Source organism: Falco biarmicus, chromosome 3 (genome assembly GCF_023638135.1).
Source record: "Falco biarmicus isolate bFalBia1 chromosome 3, bFalBia1.pri, whole genome shotgun sequence".
NCBI classification, from domain to species: domain Eukaryota; kingdom Metazoa; phylum Chordata; class Aves; order Falconiformes; family Falconidae; genus Falco; species Falco biarmicus.
In genome coordinates, this window is record NC_079290.1 from 56,102,740 (window position 1) to 56,128,010 (window position 25,271).

General features: G+C 39.3%; 1 protein-coding gene across 1 annotated transcript in view; it reads right to left on the reverse strand.

Annotated features, from left to right (window-relative positions):
• LAMA3 (laminin subunit alpha 3) overlaps positions 1-25,271 on the reverse strand; it is a 122,918-nt gene that overhangs the window by 60,726 nt on the left and 36,921 nt on the right. Inside the window, exons 12-28 of the mRNA XM_056332756.1 lie at positions 25,110-25,151; positions 24,841-24,978; positions 23,877-24,011; positions 21,182-21,316; positions 19,023-19,069; positions 18,007-18,106; positions 16,741-16,793; positions 16,216-16,321; positions 14,362-14,461; positions 13,799-13,955; positions 10,461-10,593; positions 9,050-9,192; positions 7,600-7,700; positions 7,329-7,482; positions 5,777-5,937; positions 3,522-3,630; positions 1,219-1,316 (exon numbers count right to left, since the gene is read on the reverse strand). Of these exons, the coding sequence (XP_056188731.1) occupies positions 1,219-1,316; positions 3,522-3,630; positions 5,777-5,937; positions 7,329-7,482; positions 7,600-7,700; positions 9,050-9,192; positions 10,461-10,593; positions 13,799-13,955; positions 14,362-14,461; positions 16,216-16,321; positions 16,741-16,793; positions 18,007-18,106; positions 19,023-19,069; positions 21,182-21,316; positions 23,877-24,011; positions 24,841-24,978; positions 25,110-25,151 (1,912 nt within the window). The remainder of the gene's footprint in view (positions 1-1,218; positions 1,317-3,521; positions 3,631-5,776; positions 5,938-7,328; positions 7,483-7,599; positions 7,701-9,049; positions 9,193-10,460; positions 10,594-13,798; positions 13,956-14,361; positions 14,462-16,215; positions 16,322-16,740; positions 16,794-18,006; positions 18,107-19,022; positions 19,070-21,181; positions 21,317-23,876; positions 24,012-24,840; positions 24,979-25,109; positions 25,152-25,271) is intronic.

Below are 25,271 nucleotides of genomic sequence, written 5' to 3' on the forward strand. Positions count from 1 at the left end.
AAAGGGTACACATTTCTACATTAGTTTTACTTTAAATCATGTTTTCCACCCAGCCTCTTTCTCCCATTTTACTCAGAATATAAATGCCCAGGAATGCAGTAAAGGACAACTACCTTCAGTCTTAGAAAGCTGCTCTCAGTTGTAATACTCTGAGTAGGAGAATTAAAGCTGAGATTCAATGCTATGCATGCTTGGAAGCCAAGTAGAGTCACATGCTTTTATCCAATTTACTATCCAGATTTTTCTGTTTCTATTTCAATTCACCCATTATATTAGAAGCTACTGTCTGGATAACTATTAGAGCTAGTCACCAACTCTTTCTGCCTCCAAAGTCCTATAAATGATGTTTACTTTTATTTTGAGGCCCTTCCCATTGCCAGATCAGTAGGAAGAACGCCTTAGGAGCAGCATCACAAGGGACATCCTGGGGACTGCAACAAGAACTGAAATGCGGGCTCCCTAATTTGGAAGCTAATTTGTTCCTGTCTGGCCCAAAGAATAAAATACACGGAGAGGGGAACAGCTTCAACAGGACACAGCAAGTGCTCTGCAGAACCCAAACCTGACCACTTGGGGGAAGTGGAAGTTCAAGTTCAGATCTCCACAACAAGAGAAGAGCCATGGGTCAACCAAGCTGGATATGAGTGCTCTAATTACTGGTCCTATACAAGTAGAAGGGAGGAGAAGGATCACCTGGCGCTCCTGTGTGGGATGAATGCTGAGGGCACACCTATTATACGGGCCCAAGGGAATGGCTTATTTGTGAAGTGGGGGGTTACATGTTGAGTAGTTTGATACTGCCAAGTTGAGTTGGTGGATTTGTGTCTGAAAGGGCAGTCACATCCCCTACCTAATGATAAATTAAAGCCATTTTTGAACAGCTGAAGCAGTAACAGTAGAATGAAACTCCAGATGGAGCAGTAAGCATTTCAGGCCACCAAAGCAGCAATGTATCTCCACCTATCGTACCAGACAGCAAGTGAAAGATGTGTGTTTTCTAATACATCAGCACTCAGTAGTTCAGAATGGCCAGGAAGAGGCTAGTATTAACAAAATCCTGCACAAATATTGTCTAGATTAACACTAACACTTCAGCTTTTTTACAAATACTACTTTGCAAAAGTGGCCTACAAATCAACTCAGCAAAGAATTAAAATCCCATTTACTCTGCCTTTCAGGTTCTTCAGAAAATATGAAGGATAAAACCAAGCAAGTTACCTTCCATCACGGGTACTCTTGTAAGCAGCTATGCACTGTACTTTAGGATCCACATATTCTGGAGAAAATTCTTCAGCTGATACAATGCAAACCTTGTGCTGAAAAATAAGCACAAGCCACAATTAATAATTAATACTGTAAATAATACGGCCAGGCCTGAACGGGACAGATGAAGCCTAATTTTAGCATGGAGAGACCTGAGCTCAAAGCCATGTTTTATCATGCACTTCCTACAAGGTTTTGGATCCCTTTACCTGCCTGCACCTGAATGCCTCCATGTTGAATTGCCTTTCTCTGTCCTTCTCAGGTGAGCGCTGGCTGTTCAGAAGTTAAATAAATTAAAACTTAAGTATATGTATGGCAATGGGAATGACAGAAGACCATCTCATGGGGTCAGAAGCTAGGCAAGGAGCATACAGAGGTGGAAGGGAAAAGCCCTCACCTGTGGTGTTAGAGACTTTTGGACTGGGGAAATTCCCAGACCTTCTGAAATGCAGGCACAAACGCTTGCACAAAGTCCATAGGAGTGAGTTTCAGTGACACCAGGATTTCTCCCAGTAGATTCAGAGCTCATTTTAAAAGCCAAAAAAGACTGCATATGATTTTTAATTTATTTTTTTTTAAACTAAAACTAGACATGAGCAAATGAAGCTGTGGTAGTCCTGCTGTAGCCATGGTGGTAAGGACATACTGGAGTGCTTATGGGTAGACACAACAGTCTGCACTAATAAAACATACTACCTACATTTATAAAATACATAAGTGCAGGTCACAAAATTTGTGCATGAACTATCTGAAAAGGAGATAAAGATGCCTGATAAGTATAAAATAACTAGCACCATGTATTAATATAAATAACAATTGCATAGGGAGAACTCACTAATGTACAAAGTAACTCAGCTTAGAAGCAGGTCCTAAGGGATCTGAGCTTGTGTTTTAGCAGTAGCAAGCAGGGACTAGAAACCCTTTATAAGCTAGAAGGCAGAGTGCTAAAAGTTCCTTTTCATGGGCAGCAAACATTGTGCCTGTCCTGCATGTTAGGACCCACAGGGCTCCTGCAGAACAAGGTAGTCTCTGAAGCTTTGAACTGCATTATATGAGTGCCAAAAATTTAGTCTGAAACATGGTCTGGGTTTAGAGAGCTTGTATGCATCAGCGTGCAATAAAGACTATGAAGTTGTAAGAGCCTCTCTTGAAAGCTGACCTCAAGAACCCCATTTCCCCTTTATTTAGACCAGATTCCTGAACTCCAGCATCGCAGGTGGTTCCCCTTTGCCTCTCTCCTCTACATAACAGGGGGTCACACAAGGGTCTTTAACCCCAAAGCTGGTGCCAATGACTCCATGATTAGTGTCTAACTACTAGTAGCTCTTTCCTCCCTTCTTTCTATCTTTTGCTAAGTACAGTCTCTACATTCAACATGGGGGAAATAGTTCCTGTATCTCAAGAGAATACTGACATTTACCTTGCAGCAAGTTTTTCAGAGAATGAAAACTGGAATTTAGAAACAAAAAACAAAGAGTTTTTTAGCACAAGAGACTTCCACATATGGAGATACAAACTAACAATATCAACCAACGTTTTTTGGATACACATCTTGCTAGCACAGCAATCACTGCAGGGAGCTAACAATTTGAATGGTATTTGTTCACACTGAACACTGCCTCATGACATGGAAAAAGCATATTGGTTGTTAATCCTAACACTTCCATGAAACTACTGTTCGTTTATAGCAGGGTTTCAACTCTAGGTTTTAATCGACTCTGTAATTCACCTTGTGTTTCTAAAATGGAAAACAAACAAAACAGAAGAAAACTGTATACAGAAAAATGTATTCCTAGTGTGGCCAAAAGAGGTCAGCGAAGGCTTTTAATTCAAAATATTTAAAAGTTACATAGCTAATGAATGCATTTGATACTTGAAATGAATGCATTTATTAGCCAAATTTAGTAAGAAACCCACGTGGGTTTTGAGGATTAAAAAAAGTGAAAGCTAAGGAAAAAAAATTATAAAAATCATGAAGTATAAAAGCTACCAGAAGATTTTTCATTTAAAGATTACATGTAGAAAAGAAAGAGGGGAACTGAAATAAAGCACAAGACAGTTGTACAAACTCTTTCCAGGAAAGCCACATTTCTGTTTGTCTTTGGAACTGATCAAGTTTGCCTCAGTATTCTCTGAGTATATATAAAAAAACATCTTCAAGCATCTAATATACATCATTTCATACATTACCATACAGTGTCTCTTTACCCACTCAGGGAATGAGTATTACAAAAGGGGAAAATAAAATAGAAACTTACCAGAAGAAAATTAATTGATGATGCCTTAATATGTATCGTTGTATCTGACAGAAGGTCATAGGCTGCAATGCGATTCCTGTCATCAACTACAACACTGCGACAAAGGAAACTAAGACAGAAAGCAGGTTTAAAAATGAGCGTGTTGGCATTGCCCTGTGTTGAGGCTATTGCCTAGCTCAGCTGCCTAGCTTCCGGCTAGCCTCACCACTGGTGCCTATCCACCCTGCTGGTTCGTCAGTAACTACCTTTGGCCACTGATGAACATGCAGTATCCTCGCTAGTGAGACAAAGGATGTACCACGTACAAAATACTACTTGTCCTTTGTAGGTTGACCTACCCAGACCTCCAGACCTTCAGCTCTGATATCCATTTGAGCTACTGTTTTAAGTAGGATGTGAACAAAGATACACATACATGCCAACTGTAGAGGTTTCCATGCTGTGTAACATGGTGTGTTACATCTGTGCCTGGGCCATGCTCCTTGAGGTGCCAGCACACACCGGCTGCTGCTTTCCACTACTGCCACGTGCCACTGATGGTGTGGATCAGCAGCTCCCACCACACAATGGCAGTTGGGCCAGCCTTGATTTTAGGAAGCTATTCCGTACACTGAGAGACTCCTCAGTACAAGTGAAAAAAATGTTGGTTTGCCTCTTACTGACTACCTTAGATGGGCTGTGCATTTTTGGTAAAGGCAAATACATGCTAGGAGGAAGTTCTCGCTAAAGTCTTTGAATAATTTCTTAATTTGAAAAATTTCTTTTCTTTCTTCTGCACTTCTGCTCAGCTGTGCCAGCCAGCATGCCATGGGTGAGAAGCTGTAACCACTACACAACTGTTTCTCTGTTTCTCCGCTATGAACCAGAGAATGTGGAATTTTCACTCTTGTTTACAGCGCAGCTCAGAAATAAGGTCAGCTCAGGGCTAAGGACATTTAAGACTGGAGAAATGTAAGTCCCTTATTTGTGATTCATTGGAAGCTTGCAATGTTTTATGCTCTTACGATGTTTTATTGGGAATAATCAAACTTACAGAGCTGTCAGAAGGCCTGGAACAATATATTCCTGATTATATAAGTGACTCTTACCTGCATGTACCTCACTATGTAATTCTTGATGCAATTTTTAACAGAAGAGACTTGTAGCTTCCAGCTTAGGCTAGGTGTCACACAACTTACTTGCAACGTGACCATTAGCTGCATGCAGAATGGCCACAAAAGGGATTTTCTGCATTGCTACATTGAAGTAGCACAGGCTTTCTTTGTATCTTCATGAGCAAGTTCTTAGTGTATCACATGAACAAACAAGTATGTTCAACATTGGCCCATAAAATGTGTTTTTGGGGAAAAAAAGGCAATAAAATGGAAGATTTATAGCAAGTAGTATGGGGCTCAAAGTGTTAACAGGCTAAAATAAGAGCTTTCCCCAGCAATAACCTGACAGTCACTGTTCCACATAGCTTTGCTCTGTATCACAAACGTGCTGATGAGAATGATTTTTCTTACTGGGCAATTTCATCCTGAATATCCCTAAGCCTCGAGTCTGCCAAACACTTGGCTCACGGGAAAGAAGGACAGACATCTGCAGTCCCCTGGCACTGGGTAGGCTCTCCCAAGGGTACAAGCATCTGCATGTTCACAATCCTAATTTGAATCATAAGCTGAAATGCTCAAGTGTCAAGACAATCTCCCTCAGGGCAGACAAAATCTCTCGAGCAGCAACATCTGCAGTAACCTCAGTAGACAACAAGGTCAAAGAAGCATTTGGCTGAAGACCTTGCCTACAGCCTAACAGCCAGAAGATGGCTACACTCAGAATGCCAGACGGCTTTATACTTCTTCAGCAGATCTTGTTAGAAACGGTGGGAATATGTTGTAAAGCTGGCTGTTACATTTTTTATAGCCAAAACCCTTGGACACGATTTTAACTAAATAAAAACAGTGCAGGCATCTGCAGCCAACAACAGTGATGCTCTCCCACTGGACTTGGAGATTAATAGTTTATAAGGATTTATAAATGCATATAAAAAAGTAACCTTTGTACAGAAACACAGTTCACTGAAGCAGTAGCAGTATTCACTGAGCTGATTGCACAGAGAGAATTAAAAATCTGTACAATACTCACAGAATCATGCACTTGCTTTTAAATCACACTAAAATTCAAACAATCTACAGAACGGATTCCAAAACATTAGAAGTATAATTAAATCCCAAACGCTTATTTAATCATTTAATGGTTACTTCAGGAATTCTTACCTGTATTTACAACTATATATTCTTACTCTGCCTTCAGTGACAGGTCCAGGGCTATGTACCGTTACCTCAGCAGTATATAACTGATCCTCTTCATTGGCATATTCAAAAATCAGAACATAGCGACCGACTTGAGGAACATTTATGATCATCTGTAAATTGACCTAGGTCAAGATCATTGAAATAGAGAAAAGCTGTTAGATTTCTTTCTCTTTCTTGCAGGAAGCTCCCTCTTCCTGCCCTGCAAGCCAGCCATTCAGCATTAGTCCAGGGCTAATCCTGTAATGTCTCAGCAAATGACATCCAGCAGAATGGAAGCAATGCTTAGAAATATCACTTCATCCACTAATAAGAGTCAACCAAGTTCAAGAAACGGTTGCCATTATAACAGTTCTAGGAAGGCTCTAAAATAAGCCTAGGAAATGCATATGTTATTCTCTCTCTTCTCCCCAGCAGAATGTACCAGCAAGGAAACTTTAATGGTACAACAAAACTGCCACTCTCATCTCTAAGCTATCTTTAATAACATATAAAAATTGAATCTACTTCTCCATTGAAAAAATATTTCCAGACTACAGCAGCGCTGTATATCGATTCCCTACAAAAAATGAAAGCACCTTCTCCAGCAAACAACAAACAGCCTATGCCACTTTCTGAAGCATCGAATTTTAATTTACCTGCACAAATTGTTCAACACAATATTGGATGCAAGATACTTCGAAGCAGTTGCATGAAAAGCTACATGGTTATACATGCTTTTGCTACAGTTGGCTATATAATTATTTTCAAATTTAAACTGTTTTTCTCAATATTTCCTTTGGCTATGAACACTTAAACATGTAAGTAATTCTGTCAACACCCCTCTTGACTTCACTGTAATTATTCATAGCAGTCAAGTTTTGCACATGCATCAGTGATGAAGCACCAGGGCCTGTGGCCTGTAAATATTCTTGTTACATTTTATATTTCTAAAAGCAATATCCAAGCACCCCCAATAGAGGGCATAATCACTTTACATGTAATTATCAGGTACTTGATAAAATACCTTATTTTTACCAAACACGTTTCTAGCATAATTTTTCATCTCATAAAACATACTTTTCTCTCTCAATGGACCTACAGCAGTGGCATAATTGCTTCTGCTTCTTTTTTTAGTAAAGCAAATATTTTACATAAGTATAGCTATTTAAGAAAAAAAAAAAAAGAGCTTAGAGATTTAGAGTGATGTACGTACACCACTTCTGCTGACAAACCATTATGTCATTTCTGCTGCAATTAAACAGTATGCTTAACAAGCCAGTATGCCTAAAGCAGCGGGATTTTTATTTAATAAAATACTTTTGTCAGAGCGAAATGTCTACTCTAGTCAGTTATAAATTGGCCTCCACTGATCCATTTACAGTTCTGTATAAAATGCAGAACTTGGCACAGAGTCTGTTTTAGGGATGTGTTACAGATCTGCAAATCCTGAGCTGTAAATCTGCAACCATTTTAGTCCCGTAGGTTTATAGTCAACAGTACAGACGGGACCATAATTAGCAGGCAGGAATCTGACCTCTCTTCCACTGATATGGGTCATCAGCGGTTGATCAGGAGTTGGCTGTCGCACAGGTATTCTTCTGTATTCTCCCCCATGTCTCAAATACACTGCCTCTGAACCAAGGACACAGGAAAATGTGCCCAATGGCAAATGCTGATAAAGCAAGCAGCTTACATGCACAAAAAAAACAACAAACAAAACACAGGATTATTATTGTTTTCAAGTGCAGCCGGATAATAATACAATACTGCTAGGCGCTAGTTTATTCTGTAGCATATATACTGACTGTTCTGTTGAAGCATATCCTGAGTAGGTGCAAGGCTCTGTAACTTGTATCTGCAAGATGGATGCTTCGTAGTAATCACGAGGTAACAGCACCATATAATCCTAAGAACAAAGAATGAAACAAATGCAAAATCATATAGAAAATTACAAAAGGAACATCTCTAGCCTTTCACAATGCAGCAATGAACAAAACCAACCACATAAATAATTTTTACAGAGGATATCTGCAAGACATGGAATTTTTTTGTTGTTACATGGGCCAGTAACATCAGAATGTGTCCCCCTCACTCTATTTATATCTTCATAGGGATGGGACGAAGGCAGCTGCCCTGTAAGCAGGGTAACTCTGAAGGCACTCTCCCATCACGTGTTGTACAAGACAGCGTTCATAAAAGAGCCTCCCCACAACTTGGTCACACACAGCCAGCTGAGCGTGATTTTCACCTATGAGTGCAATCCCCATTGCACACAACTCAACTGTTTGTGACTCCACAGGGGAGATTCACAAATCCCAGATGACTATAAAAATATTCCATGTAATCTATTAAGCTGTGCTTCAAAAGCTGGTGTATTTTTGCTCTGTCTCGCCTACTTAAATTAACATATTAGAGCTTACTTATAAAAACTGGTATTGTGAGAATATGTTGGGCTAAGATCATGAATAAATTCCTTTTCAGAGGTATTAGTAAAAATAAAAACCCAGGCACAATAAGTACTGTCACTGTCAGCAAGAAATATGGTTGCAAGCTCTTTAGTAACATTTTATGTGGTATTCCATAAATTTAACAGAGCCCCAGGCTGAATGACTAAAGATACTGGCTACTTATTAACCCTATACAAGATATATATGAGTTTCAATATGCTGTCTTTGTGACCATACATGTTTAAGGTTTTTCATACATGATCACCTCAAACAATTTGTCTTTTTATAGCAAATTCTCAGAACTGCTGTCAGAAAATTTTTGGTTTTCAGTGACTGAGAGTAGTGACGAGAGGATAAAAACATTTAGAAAATGACCTTCTAATCACACAGCCCATCTTGTAATACTTTTCTGAAGAATCTTTGTTAAGAAACTAAGGCCTTGGTCACCTGTGGATGAGTCAAACTTTAGATATGACATAAAGATATGTATAAGCATTACGAAATTCTGTGAGCATTTATGCTCAACAAATTGTGCTGTAAGTTAGTATTACTTTATCCTTTGAATGTACAGATTCCAGATAGACTTAAAGTCTGTAAGCACAGGAAAACTAAAGCAGGTGAAAGTCAGAGAAGACAAAAAATTAAATCAGAGGCAGAACTGTAAATTTTCATAACATTATTCTGCTGCTGTACTCTTTTCACTGGTGCTGAATTTCAATTGCTTGCAGGGTTCTTCCCAGCAAGTTACTCCAGAGCAATACTATCATGACAGCCTTCAAGCACTTGTTTTCCTCAATTGTTTTCTTACCAAAAAGACCCCCTCTGCCATTATACTGATGGTCCATGTGCCTGGAACCAGTGAGAAAGGCTCTGTGGAGCTTTTTCCTGGGACTGTGACAAAAGCTGGCTCCTTACTGGGTGAGAAGACAAACTCTTTGCTCTGAGCAGCCCCTGCCAGCAAGAAAAAAAAACAAATAATGAAATAAGGGACTGTGTAAAATGTCCCTACTTGCTTAGTATGCTGTAGTAATCACTTCATCCATTAAACTTGGTCTAAGAGAAGTTGATCAAGGCTTTTCTGTCAGTATATATTAACAGTGCATTTGAGCACACACAGTAAGCTACAGAGCAATGCAGTGGTTGTTGTCTTTGTTCTTGCTAGTCTTGGGGAAATTGGTTCAGAAAAGCAGAGTTCTGCCCCTGTAACGGCCAGTTTTGCAATATTCTGAAATGCTCACTTCTTCACTTTCCCCTTCCATTATTTTCCATTCAACCTGTCTCTGCACTGACTCACAATGTGTTCAGCTCACACAAGGCCTGTTCTCATGCAACTTTCAGCCAAATATTTCAGATACTGGAGGTTCTCAGTAGCATCTAAGATGTTTAGTTACACATAGCAACTGACAGTAACTTCTGGGCAGAGATGATGTAGAACAGAAATGTAGCTGCGGTATGTTTTATCAAAGAAAAGTCATAAGGATCAATTGTTATGAATATTAAAGGTTTCCGCTTTGAAGCCCCTGGACCCAGGCAAAAGCTGGTTCCCTGCCTGCCAGGCAATATAAGCCAGGCATGACCACAAACAACTGCCACTCTGCTGAGTGGTATCTGTGAAGTCTTCAGTTTTGTCTCCTCATAATTACTAAAAGGATCTATGACTAAACTCCATTATCTCCCATCAGTATGTTGAGGTTAGGCATAATAAAAGATAATTCTGCATATAGGCTTGGTATGCCTCTACCATTCAAAGGATATGGAGTACTTATCTTTTATCAGGGCCCAAAAGGCATCACATGCTGTTGAGGTCTGTAATCAGAGCTAACTTGGTAGGTTGGATTCATCATTAAATAAATGTTATTCATGGAATGAAGGCAGAAGCCACCTTTAAACTGAAATATTAAAGGCAACTAAACCAAAATAAGTGCTGTTAGCCTTCTTTAAAAGCTTCATAAAACACACAGTTCAGAGCTTCCAAGTGCAGAACTGAAAGTACAGAGTTTGGCAAACATTTGAAAAAACAAATACTGTAAGCAGGGGTTTCATGCAAACACAGCCACATCAATTACACTCCAATGTATATTAGGAAAGCACAAAAGCATCGACACTTGTTAAAAGTGATGCACTTTAAGCGACATTACAAATTGGACTTAGGTGCATCTTGAAAAGGCTCCTCTGTCCTACCATCCATCTGATCTGTTGCACTGTTGAGTTGCACCTACCTGTTTCAGGCTGAGATTGACAAGCAGATATGCGACCAGATAATATTTCACCTCCAGGGTTAATATACCTCAGGATAATGCGAAATAAGTAGTGGTTTGATTTTTCCACATTCAAAGTTATCCTCACTTCATTCTGAAAAATGGAAGTTAATAAACAAAGACAGCCATAAAGTGCTGAACAGAGGAACAGTTAGAAGCCATGCAAGCACCATACTAAAGTCCTACAAGAAAAATGCACATGCAAACAAGTATATAGTGGAATGGCAATGTTGGTATACGACAGAAGACAGGCAAGCCTAGTGAGAAAATTAATTCACTTACAAGTATAATTAGTGCCAAAATGTTTTCCCTCAGCAACTGAGATCTTCCCTTTAGAGCTTTTTGAGCCCAGGCTGACATAGCGGAGGACTAGGTGGAAGAGCTTAGGGGAAGCCACAGTGATAGGCACAACCACCTCTGGCTGGGAAAAATAAAAAGAAAGGGAAAAGGAGGAAAGGAAAGTATATTATTTGTTATTAGCACCCAGAGAAAGAAAAACCATTCGGCAAAGACAAACTCCATAACAGAAAAGAAAGCCTCAGGCAGCTTACAAAAGAATATAGAACAAAACCTCCTGTGAAATAAAACTGTTACTGAATAATAGTTTATCCATAAAGGCACAGAGCAGCTGAACTAATGTGTTGATGTTGCACCTTGACACATGGACAGTATTTTACCCTCCTCTCCCGTGCCATGAAGAAGGCATATGGTATCGAGTCATTCCTATTCCTGGATTCCAAAGGAACAGGCCAGAACCATAGATCCTAGTCTGAGATCATACACAACGCTCCACAGCGTGCAGACATCTCAGACCATCACTGAAACTTCTGCTCCTCCACCACATCCTGTAGTTTCTTAGAGATGTGATAACATGCATGCGTCTTTGCCCTAGAGCTGAACCTCTGGAGCCATGCAGTTCTTGAGCCCACAGGAGGCTGCATTCACACAGACCCCATTATTTAGTTTGCAGAGCCACAGAACTGGCAGAGACATGTTCAGCGGTTGGTGGCGGACCAGGAAAAATAAGAAATGGTGCAACCTCAAGGGTTTGGCTTCCTTCTTTTCATCCTAAATACTAAAGCTCCCACTCCCACCAGTTCACCCAACACAATCAACTGACTGGCCCTTTCAAAGATGCCTGTTGTGTGGTGACCTCCCCACCGCTGTGGTCCATTCTGTTTCCCCAAATGCACAAAGGTTTTCTCTGTTCCATATACTTGAGAAAGGAGCACAAAGCCTCATTTTCTCTTACTCCTAGAAGCTACAATAAATGCAAGACTGCCAGCTCCCATATGCTTCTCTGAATGTGTATTCCTCAATCTTGTCATCATCATCACAGAGACATCTGCCTTCTTAATAGAAATGCAAAGCAGAAAGCAAAGATAGACATATGGCCCAGCCGAGCGATCTACATAGCTGAGAGACTGCATAGCTAAAATCTAGGTAACTGCAGAAGGGCAGTGGACCAGAATGGAAAATACAGACAAGCAGGCAACATTTTACAAGTGTTGCTTTAAATGGAGGACAGCTTCTGAAGGATACCACATGGGTAAGACAGGCACTGAGGGAACACTTGAAAAATAGATATGAACAAAAAAGAAAGGCAAAAGAAATAAACATGCTTCAGGAGATTTATCAAAATGGTTTCTAAGATTTTATGGAGCATCTAGAAGACACAGTGAAGGCAGAGAAAGAGGGATGTGAGAAGTGAGGGAGGAAGGGATGTTGGTGTCTGGATTCAAGCAAAGGCAGGGAGTGGGGAGAAATTGTTCTTTGACCTCTGTCACAAACTTAGGCCACTCTGGCCACTGCTTTAAAATCTGAGCCCGACTGTCAGCTTCTCAGTCTATAATGAAACACTCATGTCGGTAGCATTACAGGGCTGAGGTCACACAGAGCTTATTCATTTCACCTTGAAAATTTTTAATTGTATTGAAATGGTTTCTTTTAACAAAAAGTTGTTACACTAGCCTTGTGTGTGGTAGACATGGTTAACACTGTTTGTCTTCTGCAAAATAAAGGTCAGGAGGCTTTTTTCAGGGTCCTGAAGACACATAAAAGCTAGGTCAAAATTAGAAAAGTTCCTTGAAATGAAAAGTGTGAGACTATCTATCTCAGTTATGCAAGGATCTAACTAAGGAGGGCTGGAGCTGGCTTTCTTACCTGAGTGAAAAGCTTTATTCAGGTAAGCAAAATAATCCGCACTTTTAGCAAGATTAGAGACTAAAACCTTTCACTACCTCTTCATAAAATGTCACTGGATATGAAATGCAAAAAGCAGTGAGTTAGAAATCAGAAGTTAAGAAATCTGAGCTAGTGGAGAGTTGCCTTCATTTATGAATGTGGCGTAGTTCTGAAGATCCAACAAATATGAGCTCTGGGATAAAAAAAAAACCAAAACAACCAAAAGAACAAATAGGAAAGAGTGAAAATGAAGAACAGAAAGGAAATCACTATGCTTATGCAATGGTTATGTGCTTGTGCCTCAGTCTATAGTGATTCATTAGTCCTTGGACAACTTACAGAGGCTGGCCACAACAATACCAGAACACTACTTTTAGAAGCGTAAGGAAATCCCATTTATTGCTCAAACATACTGTTTTAAATCCTCGTTCACTTGTCAGTCCAAAGTCAGAGAGGTGCCTTCTCACACAATTAAATTATGGTGATTTTCTCCCTGTGATTTACTTATTCCCTCTGCTGTTGTTTAGTTTATTTGTAGACTGTCATAAGGCTAAAATAAATGTTGCCAATATGCTCCTGCTCACAGCTTCCCTTACTGAATTACACATTCTCCTGTTTGCTTTAATGTGAAGGTATCATTCCTAATAAAAGTTGTCTTTCTCTTCCTCGCCCAATGTAAGTTGCAAGTGTAAGAGGACTGTAGTGACAGTACTGTGATAGTACATGAAAATCTTAAGGACACAGTCTGCCACAGAATTGTTTAATTCAAATTATTTAGCCAAGCATCAATTTTCTTATGTTTCTGCTGTCCTTGGCCTGACAAGAAATTCTGCACTTAGTATTATAGACTTTAAAGCTATTAGTTCTGTTCTTTAAATAGATAACAAAATGTGTATTTCTCACAGAACACATGTTTGCACAAGCAATTATCTTACAATAATACCAACACTCACTAATTCAAACAGCGATACAGCACCAAAGGGTTCAGATTAGTGAGATCCCACCCTTTCTCCTGGCTCCTACATGACCTTGCACACACATAGCAGTACCGTAGAGACATAAATACCACACACCTATGTTTTCTCCTCAAAGCCTTGAGCAAAATACCAGCTTACTTGTATAGAGGACATCTGCGCATACCCTCTCCAACTGAAGCTAGGAAATTCCTGAGGATCATAGCCAAAGCGAATTTCCTTTCCATTGACAGTAATACCATCTTCAATCTCAAACTTCATGTGGTGCAGATCAGGGAAAAAGTAGTTTTTTTCAGGCCTTTCAAGGAGAAAAAAAAACAACAAAGAATTACCCGTCACCGTATGGTCTACATCTAAGAGCATAAATTAGTGGAAGGGAGGTGACCTACTGACTACTGAGGAATCCTGATAGCAGCTAATAAGATGGATGTAATAAGAATTCTCTTTCCAGAAGGTTTTCCAGCTTACATGTTTTCCTATATAACTCTTGATAGATGTATAGATACATATGCAATACTATTGCAAAACAGATACTGGTTATTTAAGGAAACAAATTAAAAAATCTTATTAAAGTAAAAGAAGAAAACTGCACAGAAAAATTATTATCAATAGCTAATACAATTTACCAGCTTATTTATCAACACATCCAGAATCTCACGCGGAAGTATAGCAAGGGACTTGTGGGCAGTTTCAAATGAACTCACTCCTGACAGGCCGTCCCTACGACGTGCACCCTGCACTGGCAGCCACCCAAGGGCCCGGCACACATCGGGCTGAGGGATCCCCCAACATCACACTGGCAGCCTGTCAGGCAAAGAGCAGAAATCAAATAACCCATCAGAAAAAAAGTGATAAAAGTTATCAGAAAACATACCTCGCTTCCACTAATTAAATACCATTAATGACTTGTTTCCTCCTTCTGGAGCCCTTCAGACTCAACTCCCCTCACTTTCAAACACATGATAACACACATGTATAAGCTGCAATTATTTCTGGCCTCCCATGTTCACGGTTGTTTTCTTTATTTCTCCTTGGAATGTGACAAAAGCCACTTTAAAAAAAAAATCACAAGTAATAAGCCATGCCACATTACTAAATGCAGGACTACATTTCTGTGGAACACTCATTGAAATGTTTTGCTAGTAAGTCAGAATTCCTACAGCAATATCATGATGAATAATTATTGCAAAAAACAACAACAACCAAAACCAAAACCAAAATCTAACAGCAAAATTGTAAAATGTTAGTCTTTCAGAGTCTGGTACCCCAATATTTAATTTATGTTACAAAAATTGCACACAACAAGAACATACATATTCATATAATAGCTTATGCATATTTTTAACCAATACTAGACGACAATATTGAATGACTTTCTACAGGAGACAGGACTTGTGACACAAACTAAAGGACACCTCTAGTAACGAGGTATAATACATCATACTAAGGAACAAGTATGCCTAGGTTTAAAATTTCAAGCTGAATTGAAAGGTTGAAAGCTCCTAATCACATATTTACATCATAGCATAAAAGCATCCTGTTTTCTAAGACTTTAAACACCAGTAATCTCACTAAAATCAAGGATAATTAAAGTACTTGACACCTTTGTGAAACCAGATCCCTTTCATTAGCTCCTTGGTTGACACATCAGTATGAAAGCTTCGTTAGATACAGTGGCCATTATTTTTAACTTTGTACATATTAAATGATTGTTCAACATACTTCAGTGCTTTAAAAATAAATCTCTGCACCGGCCCTGAAGAGCTGTAAAGCACACTGAAGTCAGTGAAAGTGCTTTTGATAATTTTAACAAACCTAAACAGTGAGGGGACAAGGAGGGAAGGGAACTGCTGAAGCAGCCGGGCCACTCAAAACACATGGCAGAGCAAGTATCCTTCAGAAGAAGGACCACTTTCTCCGCAGCTACATCTGCCTCTGCTTGAAAACACATTTAGCCCTGGGTCAAAGCAGTACACGAATATACCTGAAAAAAAAAAAAATCAAGCTAGTATCTGTTATAACATCTTAGGGGTTTTATTGCAGCAGCAGGCCTTAAGAGAACTGCTAAGCAGAACAGACAGTTACCACTCTTACAGGTAATGCTTGCAGGAAAATCAATCATCCCTGGCCCCACAACTTGGGAGGAGCGAGAGGAGGAATGACTCCCGGTTATCTTGTTTGATAAGATAGCAGTTTCAGCAGCACCTTGTGTGACCTCACTGCAGGCTTTGGCAGAGGAGCCTCAGGCACTAAGTGGTGTTAAATAAGGCACCTTGGAAGGCAGGTGAAGGACAATGAACTCAGGGGAACACTTTTCTTCATGAGTGAGCCACAAAAAAACAAAGCAAAACAAAACCCCCACTGGGAACTACAGTTGGTAGTTTCTCCCTCTGGAAGGCAAAGGAGTAGTTACATGGATTACAAGCAATTACAAGCAGTAGTGCAAAATGCTGTGCACACAAGTGACTCAACAGATACATCCACATTTTAAAATACAGCCTACCAAATTTTGTTCCAAGTACAAATGTGCTACTAGAGATGCCCTTTATTCATTTTACCTTGGCAGCCAAAATAATTCTTGTTTTCAAGAGCATAATAGCCAGCTTCACAAGTGTCACAGGAATCTCCACAAACATTAGGTTTGCAGTAACAATGGCCATTTTCCTGTGAAGAAAACAATTTCATAAAAAATGTTTCAGCACCTTTTTCAGAACTTTAATCTCTCAATACTTTGAATTCCCTCTAATTCTAAAGAGGAAAAACATTCAAATCTCAACAAAAAATATTATCTGGACATAACTTCAGTCATTTATCATCTGCAATGAACAGATTAGAAAATATATAAATTCAAGATGATGAAAAATTTTCAGAAATGTCATACATCCTTAGAATGTATACATCTTTTATACATTCCTAGGATATATAAAATTTATGTATAAAACTGTTTCTTTGCTGTATAAAACCAAACACTTCAAGTGCAAAAGCAATAGTCAGGACTAACATTTCTACCTTACCAAATGTTACAACAATTTATCTCTACAAAAATCAATTTAATTAATGTCTGTCTTTTAATTTCACTTTACCTGCTGACATTCTCCGACTCCACTTAGTGTTCCACTCACATCGCACTGACATGCTGCACAGATGAAAAAACAGACAATCTGCATTTCACCTTTCCAAGATACTTTGCAGGAAAAAAACCCACCACCCTGAATCTGCAATTTTGAGTCATAGTGCCACAAGACAGATTTTACTCTGGAAGGTTCAGACCAGCAGAAGGATACTGGCACAAGGTGAGAAGAAAAAGCAAAGAAAGAATGAGGACTTCCATGTATGTGTAATTTACTGGTGTCCTTTAAAGTGTTCTAACTTGTGTTTAACAAAAACAGTCTTGAGTTTGGATTTACATTTCTTTTCTTTCTTAGCAACATTCACATAATTGATACAAAACAGCATTTTCCAGCCTGACTGCACCCTTCTATTCCGCAGTGCTACTTTGGGACCAGTTCAACTCTCCATATGAATTATAAATGAAGTAAATATTGTGGGAAGGAGCTACAGTGACTTAGAGGTTTGGTGAAACCCTGTATTGATTCTGTGACTGAAGGCAGAAAAGATTAATTACATAAAGGGTGCGGTAATTAATCTCTGAGGAGATGTTTAGACTGTGTATTATTTAGAGATTTAGAGTCAGACTCAATGATATTGGTATCAGCTCTAAGGCTACTCATCCTATCTAGGTGGCTGTTGTGGTAGAACCTGTCAGAAAGGAAATAGTTGGGAAGAAAAAAAATCTTTAAAGAGTTTTATCTTAATCCTTTCTAATCTTTAAGATTATTATTATCATCTGCCTGAAAAACACACACTCGCTGTTAGCAAACACTAAAAATTGCAAACAGATCAGTATTATTATAAACATAATCTATAACATGTCACACTGAGGCCACAAGAAGGCCTTTCATTCCTCTACAAGCTAGGAGATGACAATAAACGAAAAAGCGTCTTTTTCTCAAAACAATGAGCCAAATTCTGGTTTTGGTGTTAAGGGCTGAAATCCCGTCTCACTCCAGTAAAACTGCCATAGGGCTGGATGAAGTACACATCATTGTAACTCAGAGCACACCTTGGTCCAGCACTAGCAAGCACTCATTACATTATGGTCTAATTTCTAAAAGTAACTGCTGGTATCATGGGTGATTTGGTGTTACAATTAAGGAGCACAAAACCCACGCTGTTAACCAGAGTTGTGAAAGTCACTGAGCACCAAAGATGGTGACAGCAAAAAAAGATGACTTTCAAAGGAATGTAACACATTCTGTAACTTGAAGAAATATGTCATGAAGCCATACCTGTACATCCCTCAGGGTTTTCTTTGGCCAGGTTCCAGTACAGTCGTTTGCATTTACTACAGGTAGGACCTTCAACATGCTGAAGGCATTGACAATAGCCCTAATGACAGAAAGGAGTTAATATGGGTTCATCTGTTTCATAAAAAAACATACTGCTCTTTAGTACTAAGAAAAACCTATTATTATTAACAGCTCAGGCTGTTTACCGACCTTTACAGATGCGTGGAAACTGAGGCTGATTCAGACTTCTTAGATTTTTGTCTCATACTATCAGCACAGGATTGTTCCACCCTACATATTTTTTCTGTATCTAATTTATTCTAAATGCCTCAATGGATGTACTTTCCAATTCTTTTATAGCCTTATTAGAATTGCTCTAAAATATTAACTGTTTTGCAGAAAGTTTAAAAAACAAATTTACTTTAAAATAATAATTAATTTTCATATTTACTCCTTCCATTATTGGTGGAAGGTACACATAACAGTATACATGAGCCTATATAGATACTTCTTCCATCGGTCTGATTTACCATCTAGGTCTTTGCCACACATTTGGCAATGACTGTGATTTCTGGTAATATACTACCAATTACAACTATCACTGTATTAATAACAATAATAGTGGAATAGCAACAGTTACAAAGAAATAATATTTTTTTCAAGAATAATTTGATGCTGAAATGGCCTGTTGCAACCCAGAACCAGACGGTCTTGGATAGGTTTATATGCATACATGATGTATATGTTAGTGTTCTATCATACCAAGAAGATATAAACAGTACGTATATTCCATATATAAAGATTAAAAAACCTCCCACCCTCAACAGTTAATTGCACTTGTATGGTCACAGAACAAAACACAAAGTTTATTGCCACTCTTACTCTGCAAATAAGTTCATGCAATTCTTTCATGGTCTAAGAGCAGGCTTCAGGACTTGAGCAATGAAGTGAATGCTTTCAGCAAAGGCACATGAATTATTAACATGTATTGTTAGCTGCAGTGGTAGAATACTTACAGAATGAGAGCCAATGCTGCCTGAAGGGTCACATTCACTGTTGACACCTTATGAAATTAAAAAAAACAAACACATTGAAAGATCTTTTGAAAACAGAGCTGTGGAATGTAGTGGTGCAGAAGTACAATGTAACAGGTGTGAGTTTGAAAGAGATTTTTAGTATGATTACCTTGGAGGGACTCAAGAATTTTAAACTTCAAGACCAGCAGAAGCCTTTAATAATGATTTTTCAAATGTGTATTTAGCCTGATTTAGACTATTTTGGTTTGGTATGCAAAGTAGTCACTTGGAAAAATATAGCATTAACCTACAGAATTGAGAGACATTTTCTTAACGCTCCTGTGCCATCATCTAAAAAAGGCTTTACTCTTATAGTTCACTTCATGAAATAGCATACAGAATGACAAACAAGCTCATCTAATATGTGCTCCTGGTGTGTCCCTCCCTTCCTCTCTCCCCATGCTTCATTGGGTTTCTGTAAAACTTTGCATGCAGCAGACTGCCCTGGAGAACCTTGCAACAAAAACAGGGGCGACCCAAAACAGGATTTTCCCTCGGAAGTGTTACCTTCACAGTAGGGGAAACTGTCAGCTGCAGAAAGGCATCTGTCACACCATCGCCCCATGATGCCCGTTTGACACTTGCACTGCCCTGACGAGGAATTGCACGTGCCATGCTGGGAACCGTCAGGAGAGCACTGACAGGCTACACAACAACAAACATAGACGGGGTGGGAGAGTTCACCCTGTAGGTACCAAGCAACCCCCTTCCAAAACTTTAGTACTGTAGTGGTTTTGAATATTATTTGTCTATAAAGTGTTCTTCATTTTTCTTTCCAATAAATAACTCACAAAGTCCTGCTATAACTCACAGGGTCCTCACCCCTGCTTGGAACCTATGAGTTTGAGGTGATCTGTACCATCTTGCCATTGTTTTCTTCCCCTGTTCTTGACAGAAACAGGTAGGATTATCTGGAACTGTAATAAATCTATCTTCCTCAACTTCTTTGTCCCATCCTAAGAGCAGGCTTGGGTTTGGCTTCCTGCTTTCTTGATCTTCTTATGGTAACAAAAAGCACAAGGCAAATGCTGTAATTAGACCTGCACTTAAAAATACGGTTGCAAAATATGCCCATCACACCTTTGGATCTGAGGGCAGAGGAGGCCAGAAGCAAGCTTGGAAATACACCATGCAACAGTCCTATTGTTTCAGACTCCTATGTAAGGTCGCACTTGTGCAATGATTTATACACATAGGGTAAATAAGAATAATGCCACACAAAAAAAAAAACAACAAAACAATGTTGCTACAGCCTAGGGAACTAATCCTTGCTCATATAGAGTCTAAGGGTGAAAAGATTAATGACAATTATTTTTGTAAAGTAGTAGACAGTCTCCCAAAGAAAGAGAACAAACATGTCAGATTATTTTTTTGCTGTGGTTGTGGTGACCAGTAATTGCAGAACTCTGAGGATATATTCCTTAGTTAGCACTAATCTTTTGACTTCTAGGAAAGAGCAGTCCTGTTGATAATGATCAAGTAACTTGCTGATTTTAAGGACAGAGCCTGCAGGTTTCCCTCTGCTTGATGTGAAAAACCTATACTCACACTCTGTGCCTGATCAACAGATTCCCATAGGCAGTAAAAATTGTTGATGTGATGGAAGATTAATAGAGTTAAGCCCTTCTAGACTAGAATTTATGGTGCAATGTTGGCACATGTCAAGAGCACACACTAATGTACTTAAAAGTTTACAGGACAGTGTATCATACAGAAGCCCAAACCAGCTGAAACACAGCTTATGTTCTATAAGTTAAGTGAGCCAGAACTCATAAAGGTAAATGCCCATTGTCCACCCTAAGCTGTAGATTTCATATTTTAAAAAAGAGATACAACTCCACCAAGGCCAAACTCACATGCCATGCTCACATTAACCCAATCAGCACAGGAACAGCCACGGTGTGCCAGGGAGGACTACCAGAGTGTGTGCCTGCCAGGAAGCCATCTGCAGTGCTACTGTTGCCGGCTTTGGATGGAACAAAACTATCATGGTAACATAAGTAGTTTTAGATGGAAATATATTTGAGAAAATTTGTTTTCTTCTGTATTGCAGAAATAAGAAGGCAAACCCCATTAAAGGAGGAAAGGCTTTTACTCACGCAAGCAGCTGGGATAGCTGTAATAACCTGGAGCGCACTGGTCGCATCTAAGTCCAGCGTAGTTACTATGGCACAGACACTGACCTCCAGGACCACATGTATTCTCCACTGAGCCAACAGCATCACAGTTACATTCTACACAGAAAAAAAAACCCAATAACTAGCCTGACAGGTACCTATCTAAACCAGCAGTTACTTAAACCAGAAATTGCCAAAAAAGTTACCTTTGAATGTAAAGCAATCATGAGGAAACCAGATGAACCATAAATTTACCACCAAAAATAAACATCCTGAAGTAGATGCTTACACTGCAATTGCCTCCTCAACCACTTATAATCAGGCTCTTATTGCAATTCTATAATGTACAGTTCAGAGATTTAGTTTGATGCCTTGCAAAAAAACAGTGTAAGGGACAGAAATCCATCTTACAATGGAAAGAACACCACATGAGAGAAGTACTTAACATCTTTAAAAAATAACCTCTGAGAAACGTCAGCCACAAAGCTAGGCTAAATCTAATGGCTAACAAGAAGCTTATTTGTAACGATTCACAAGCACAAGTTCATGATGCACAAAGTAAGAACTACTGACACCTTAATTCTACAAGCAGGCTAGTGTATTGCAGCAATTTGCATGTAATACACAAGGCATGTTGTCAGACTATAACAACAAACTTCTCTTGGAGTTACCACTAATTTAGGCTAACAGCTCTATCACATAAGATAAGATGTGCTATTTTATTGAAACGATGCTGGACATTACACAGGGTCACACTTTATAGGTACATGAATGGGAACCCAGCTGGGAATCCGAGCTGCCCCCAGGTACAAACCAAAGTGTTGCAGTTAAGGATTTTATGACTGACAGAAATGGCTGACTGACAGAAATACAAAACACACACTGTCTTTCTGTTCCGTGTTCATGTTCCTGGTTCCCCCTTTTGGTTCCTCTTTCTGCTGTAGTCAAGGACATCTGACTTTGCTGTGTTTACTTCAAAGACGCCTGTAAAGACACTGGGCTTCCTAGGAAGTTAGTATAAGAGAAATACGGAGACTGAAGCTTACAAAAACATCACCTAAACTAGAGGCCACCCCTAGATGAACATTATATTGTATTCTCTCCTCATTTTAGTAATACTGATTCATTTAAAGCCTTTATTTTGATATCACTCCTATTGAGTAAAGCTTCTATTGGGTTCAACAAGGTAAGAACAGAGATATCAGTTCTAGCTGAAGCAGCCAAAAAGTTATAGATCTACTTCCCCCCTGAAGATGACAGCTCCAAACTGGAGTAGCAGGCTGGGCTGTTTACTTTCCACCACAGCTTGCAGCATGCTGCGTTAGTTTAAGTTTAAACCCATGGCAGCTTATTTTAACAGAACAAGCTATAAACGGCAGCAGTTTTGAGTAATCCCACTGACTGTGTTTTCAACTATTTTTATCTGTCTTTCACAATTTATTTCTGCATCGCCTTTTAAGCTTTCATGTCTCTCTTCAGCTTTTGGCATTAAAAGTTCAAACGTATTCAGCACAGGTTTGATTTACCTTAAGGCTGCTACCTGATTCAGTTCTAACAAAAAAAGAAATGGTTAGAGTATTTTAAAACCACTGAACAGTGTGTACCAATGCAGAATCCTGATTTTATGTTTTTCATTAGAAAACATTAATCTATTCCAGACCATAAAGACACCATCATGTGGTATTTCTTCATTCCACCCATTGTGTTTGGTACCACAAAATCTTTGCAAGGGCATAAAGAATTCTGTTGTCCTTTCACAGGAGATAAACAAGTACATTAGTCCAAAAGGAAGGAGTCTGCCATAGTCAACAATCAAAAATCATGAGATAGAAGAAAGTAAATCATAATATTCTACATAAATCTTGTTAAGCTGCACAGGAAAGCACATAACAGAACTCAGCAATATTCTGTATTCTTTCTCAATGTAAAATTCACTAAGGATTAAGGGCCTCTCTCTGCAAAGGCAGACAAAACTTAGGGGCCAGGTAGGACTTACTGCATTCCTCATACACACATAAGACCATTATGGTATTCATGGCTATATTTCATTGGTTTCCCTCTCTTGTAAAAAGCAGCCTAGAGCTTGGTGGCAGGTACACTGGTGAAATCCCATGGAGATCTTTCATATTTCATGATCACATGGACACAGGTTGGCTTGGTGTCTGTCGGACGATCTTAAGATGAGCGAGAAATCACCATGAAGGACAAAATGGGAGCTTCTAATTTTCAGATTTACAGAACACACATTTTACAAGGTACCAAACAAAGAGCCTCTGCAAAAGCAGATTAGCGCTTCACAGCTCTGCTATGCCAGTTCTTTAGTAGTCAAGCATGCTCTCTTGCTGTAAGCCTCCATGTGAAAACAGCTTTCAAATCCTTTGGTTATTAGTAAGACAGCTGTGCTGACTGAGGCTATATCAGTCTGACCATGAAAAAAACCCACCCAAGCTGTGAGAAAACAGACTATACAGACTATATAATTCTCCCTTACTATGGAAACATCCCTGGAATTAGAGAATTAGAATATATGAAGATTTCACTGTAGGGCACAAGAATCCCTTGCCCATTTACTGCTGTGAACAATGCTTCACCCACCGCAAAGACATTATCTGAAAAACACTCCTGTCTGCCTTTTCAAGGGCTTGTTTGATGCTGTACATGCAATTGGCAGCCTTACCTGGACAGGCAGGGAATGAGTGGTGGCCTGGCTGACAGCTGTCACACTGAAGTCCAGCCACCCCTGAGCGACAAAGGCATCTCCCAAGAAAATCGCAGACTTCGGGCTGGGTACCCGCCAAGTTACATTCGCACACTACAAATGAGAAAAGACATTTCAGGGGCAGCCTCTTCACAGGCTCTCTTATCTTTCTTGAAATTAGAAAAAAAACAAAAACCAAAAAGCAATCCCCTCATGCGCAACGGGACCAAAATCTTCCCTTCAGATTTATTTTGATTCACAACAGCTTTTATTGATTGCCCACATCAGTAATAATTCAGCATTGAGGGAGAGCTTAATGAAAGAGCAAAAGAATCTGGCTTGAAGTAACTACTGGGTTCAATATCAGTGTTGCACTTGGTCTGTCTTCACTCAGAGTCTGATTATCAACCCCAAGTAGTATGCTAGCTATTGAAAGTAGTTCCGTCCTTTTTAAGACTAAAATGAAACAATTTATGGTTTGGATTTACAATCTCATCTGGGAGGCATTAATAAAATGCCTAAAAAGACAATACAGAAATACTTAATAAAGTTTTAAAACAGTCAGTTTTCTACTATTGATTAGAAAGAGCAGCATGGTGCATCAAAGTAAGTTTGTAAACCCAAATTAAACACAAATTTGTTTTGTTTTTTTTTAAATAAGGGTAAGTAATAGAAATGTTCCCAAAGGCATTCTAAATTTCATTAATGTTACTAAATGAAGCTCCAGACTGGAGTCTGACAGTTGCATCACAGACAGAAATCAAGGAGATAGGGGAATTTTTAGATAGAAATCTCTCCTCATCACATCATCCCTTCTTTAACTTCTGTGAGTTTTGGGAGAGCCCCTTATGAAATCTCTGTGGCAAAAGAACTTCATCCTTCAGCATAAAACTTGGGTCTGTATTTTGTGAATACGCTTACTGATAGGGAACATTTGGCTTACCCTGGCAGAAGGGGTAATGAAAATACCCAGCTGCACAGGCATCGCAGGAAAAACCCCAAAATCCAGTTCGACATCTGCACTGTCCGGTATTTCCATCGCAGTCACCACCCAGCACTCCTGTGCCGTGGCACTGGCACGCTGAGGAGCACATTTGTAAAGAAAACATTTGCAGCGTTACGATCTTAAAGTTCCTATTACACTTGGAAGCCAATGGCTGGCGTTTACACCAGGAAGCAGGCTCCAAACATTAAAGAAACTACGGCACTTACGCAGACACTGGGGGCCAAAATACCCTGGTTTGCAGCCACCTTCTAGTTACAAAAGAAAACAGAGAAAGGAACAAAGTTAGTGCAGAAAAATCATGCAACTCCTTGTATTTTTGCAGAGAAAAACAGATCAGTGCTAAGTAATTATTATTCTTGAACCAACAA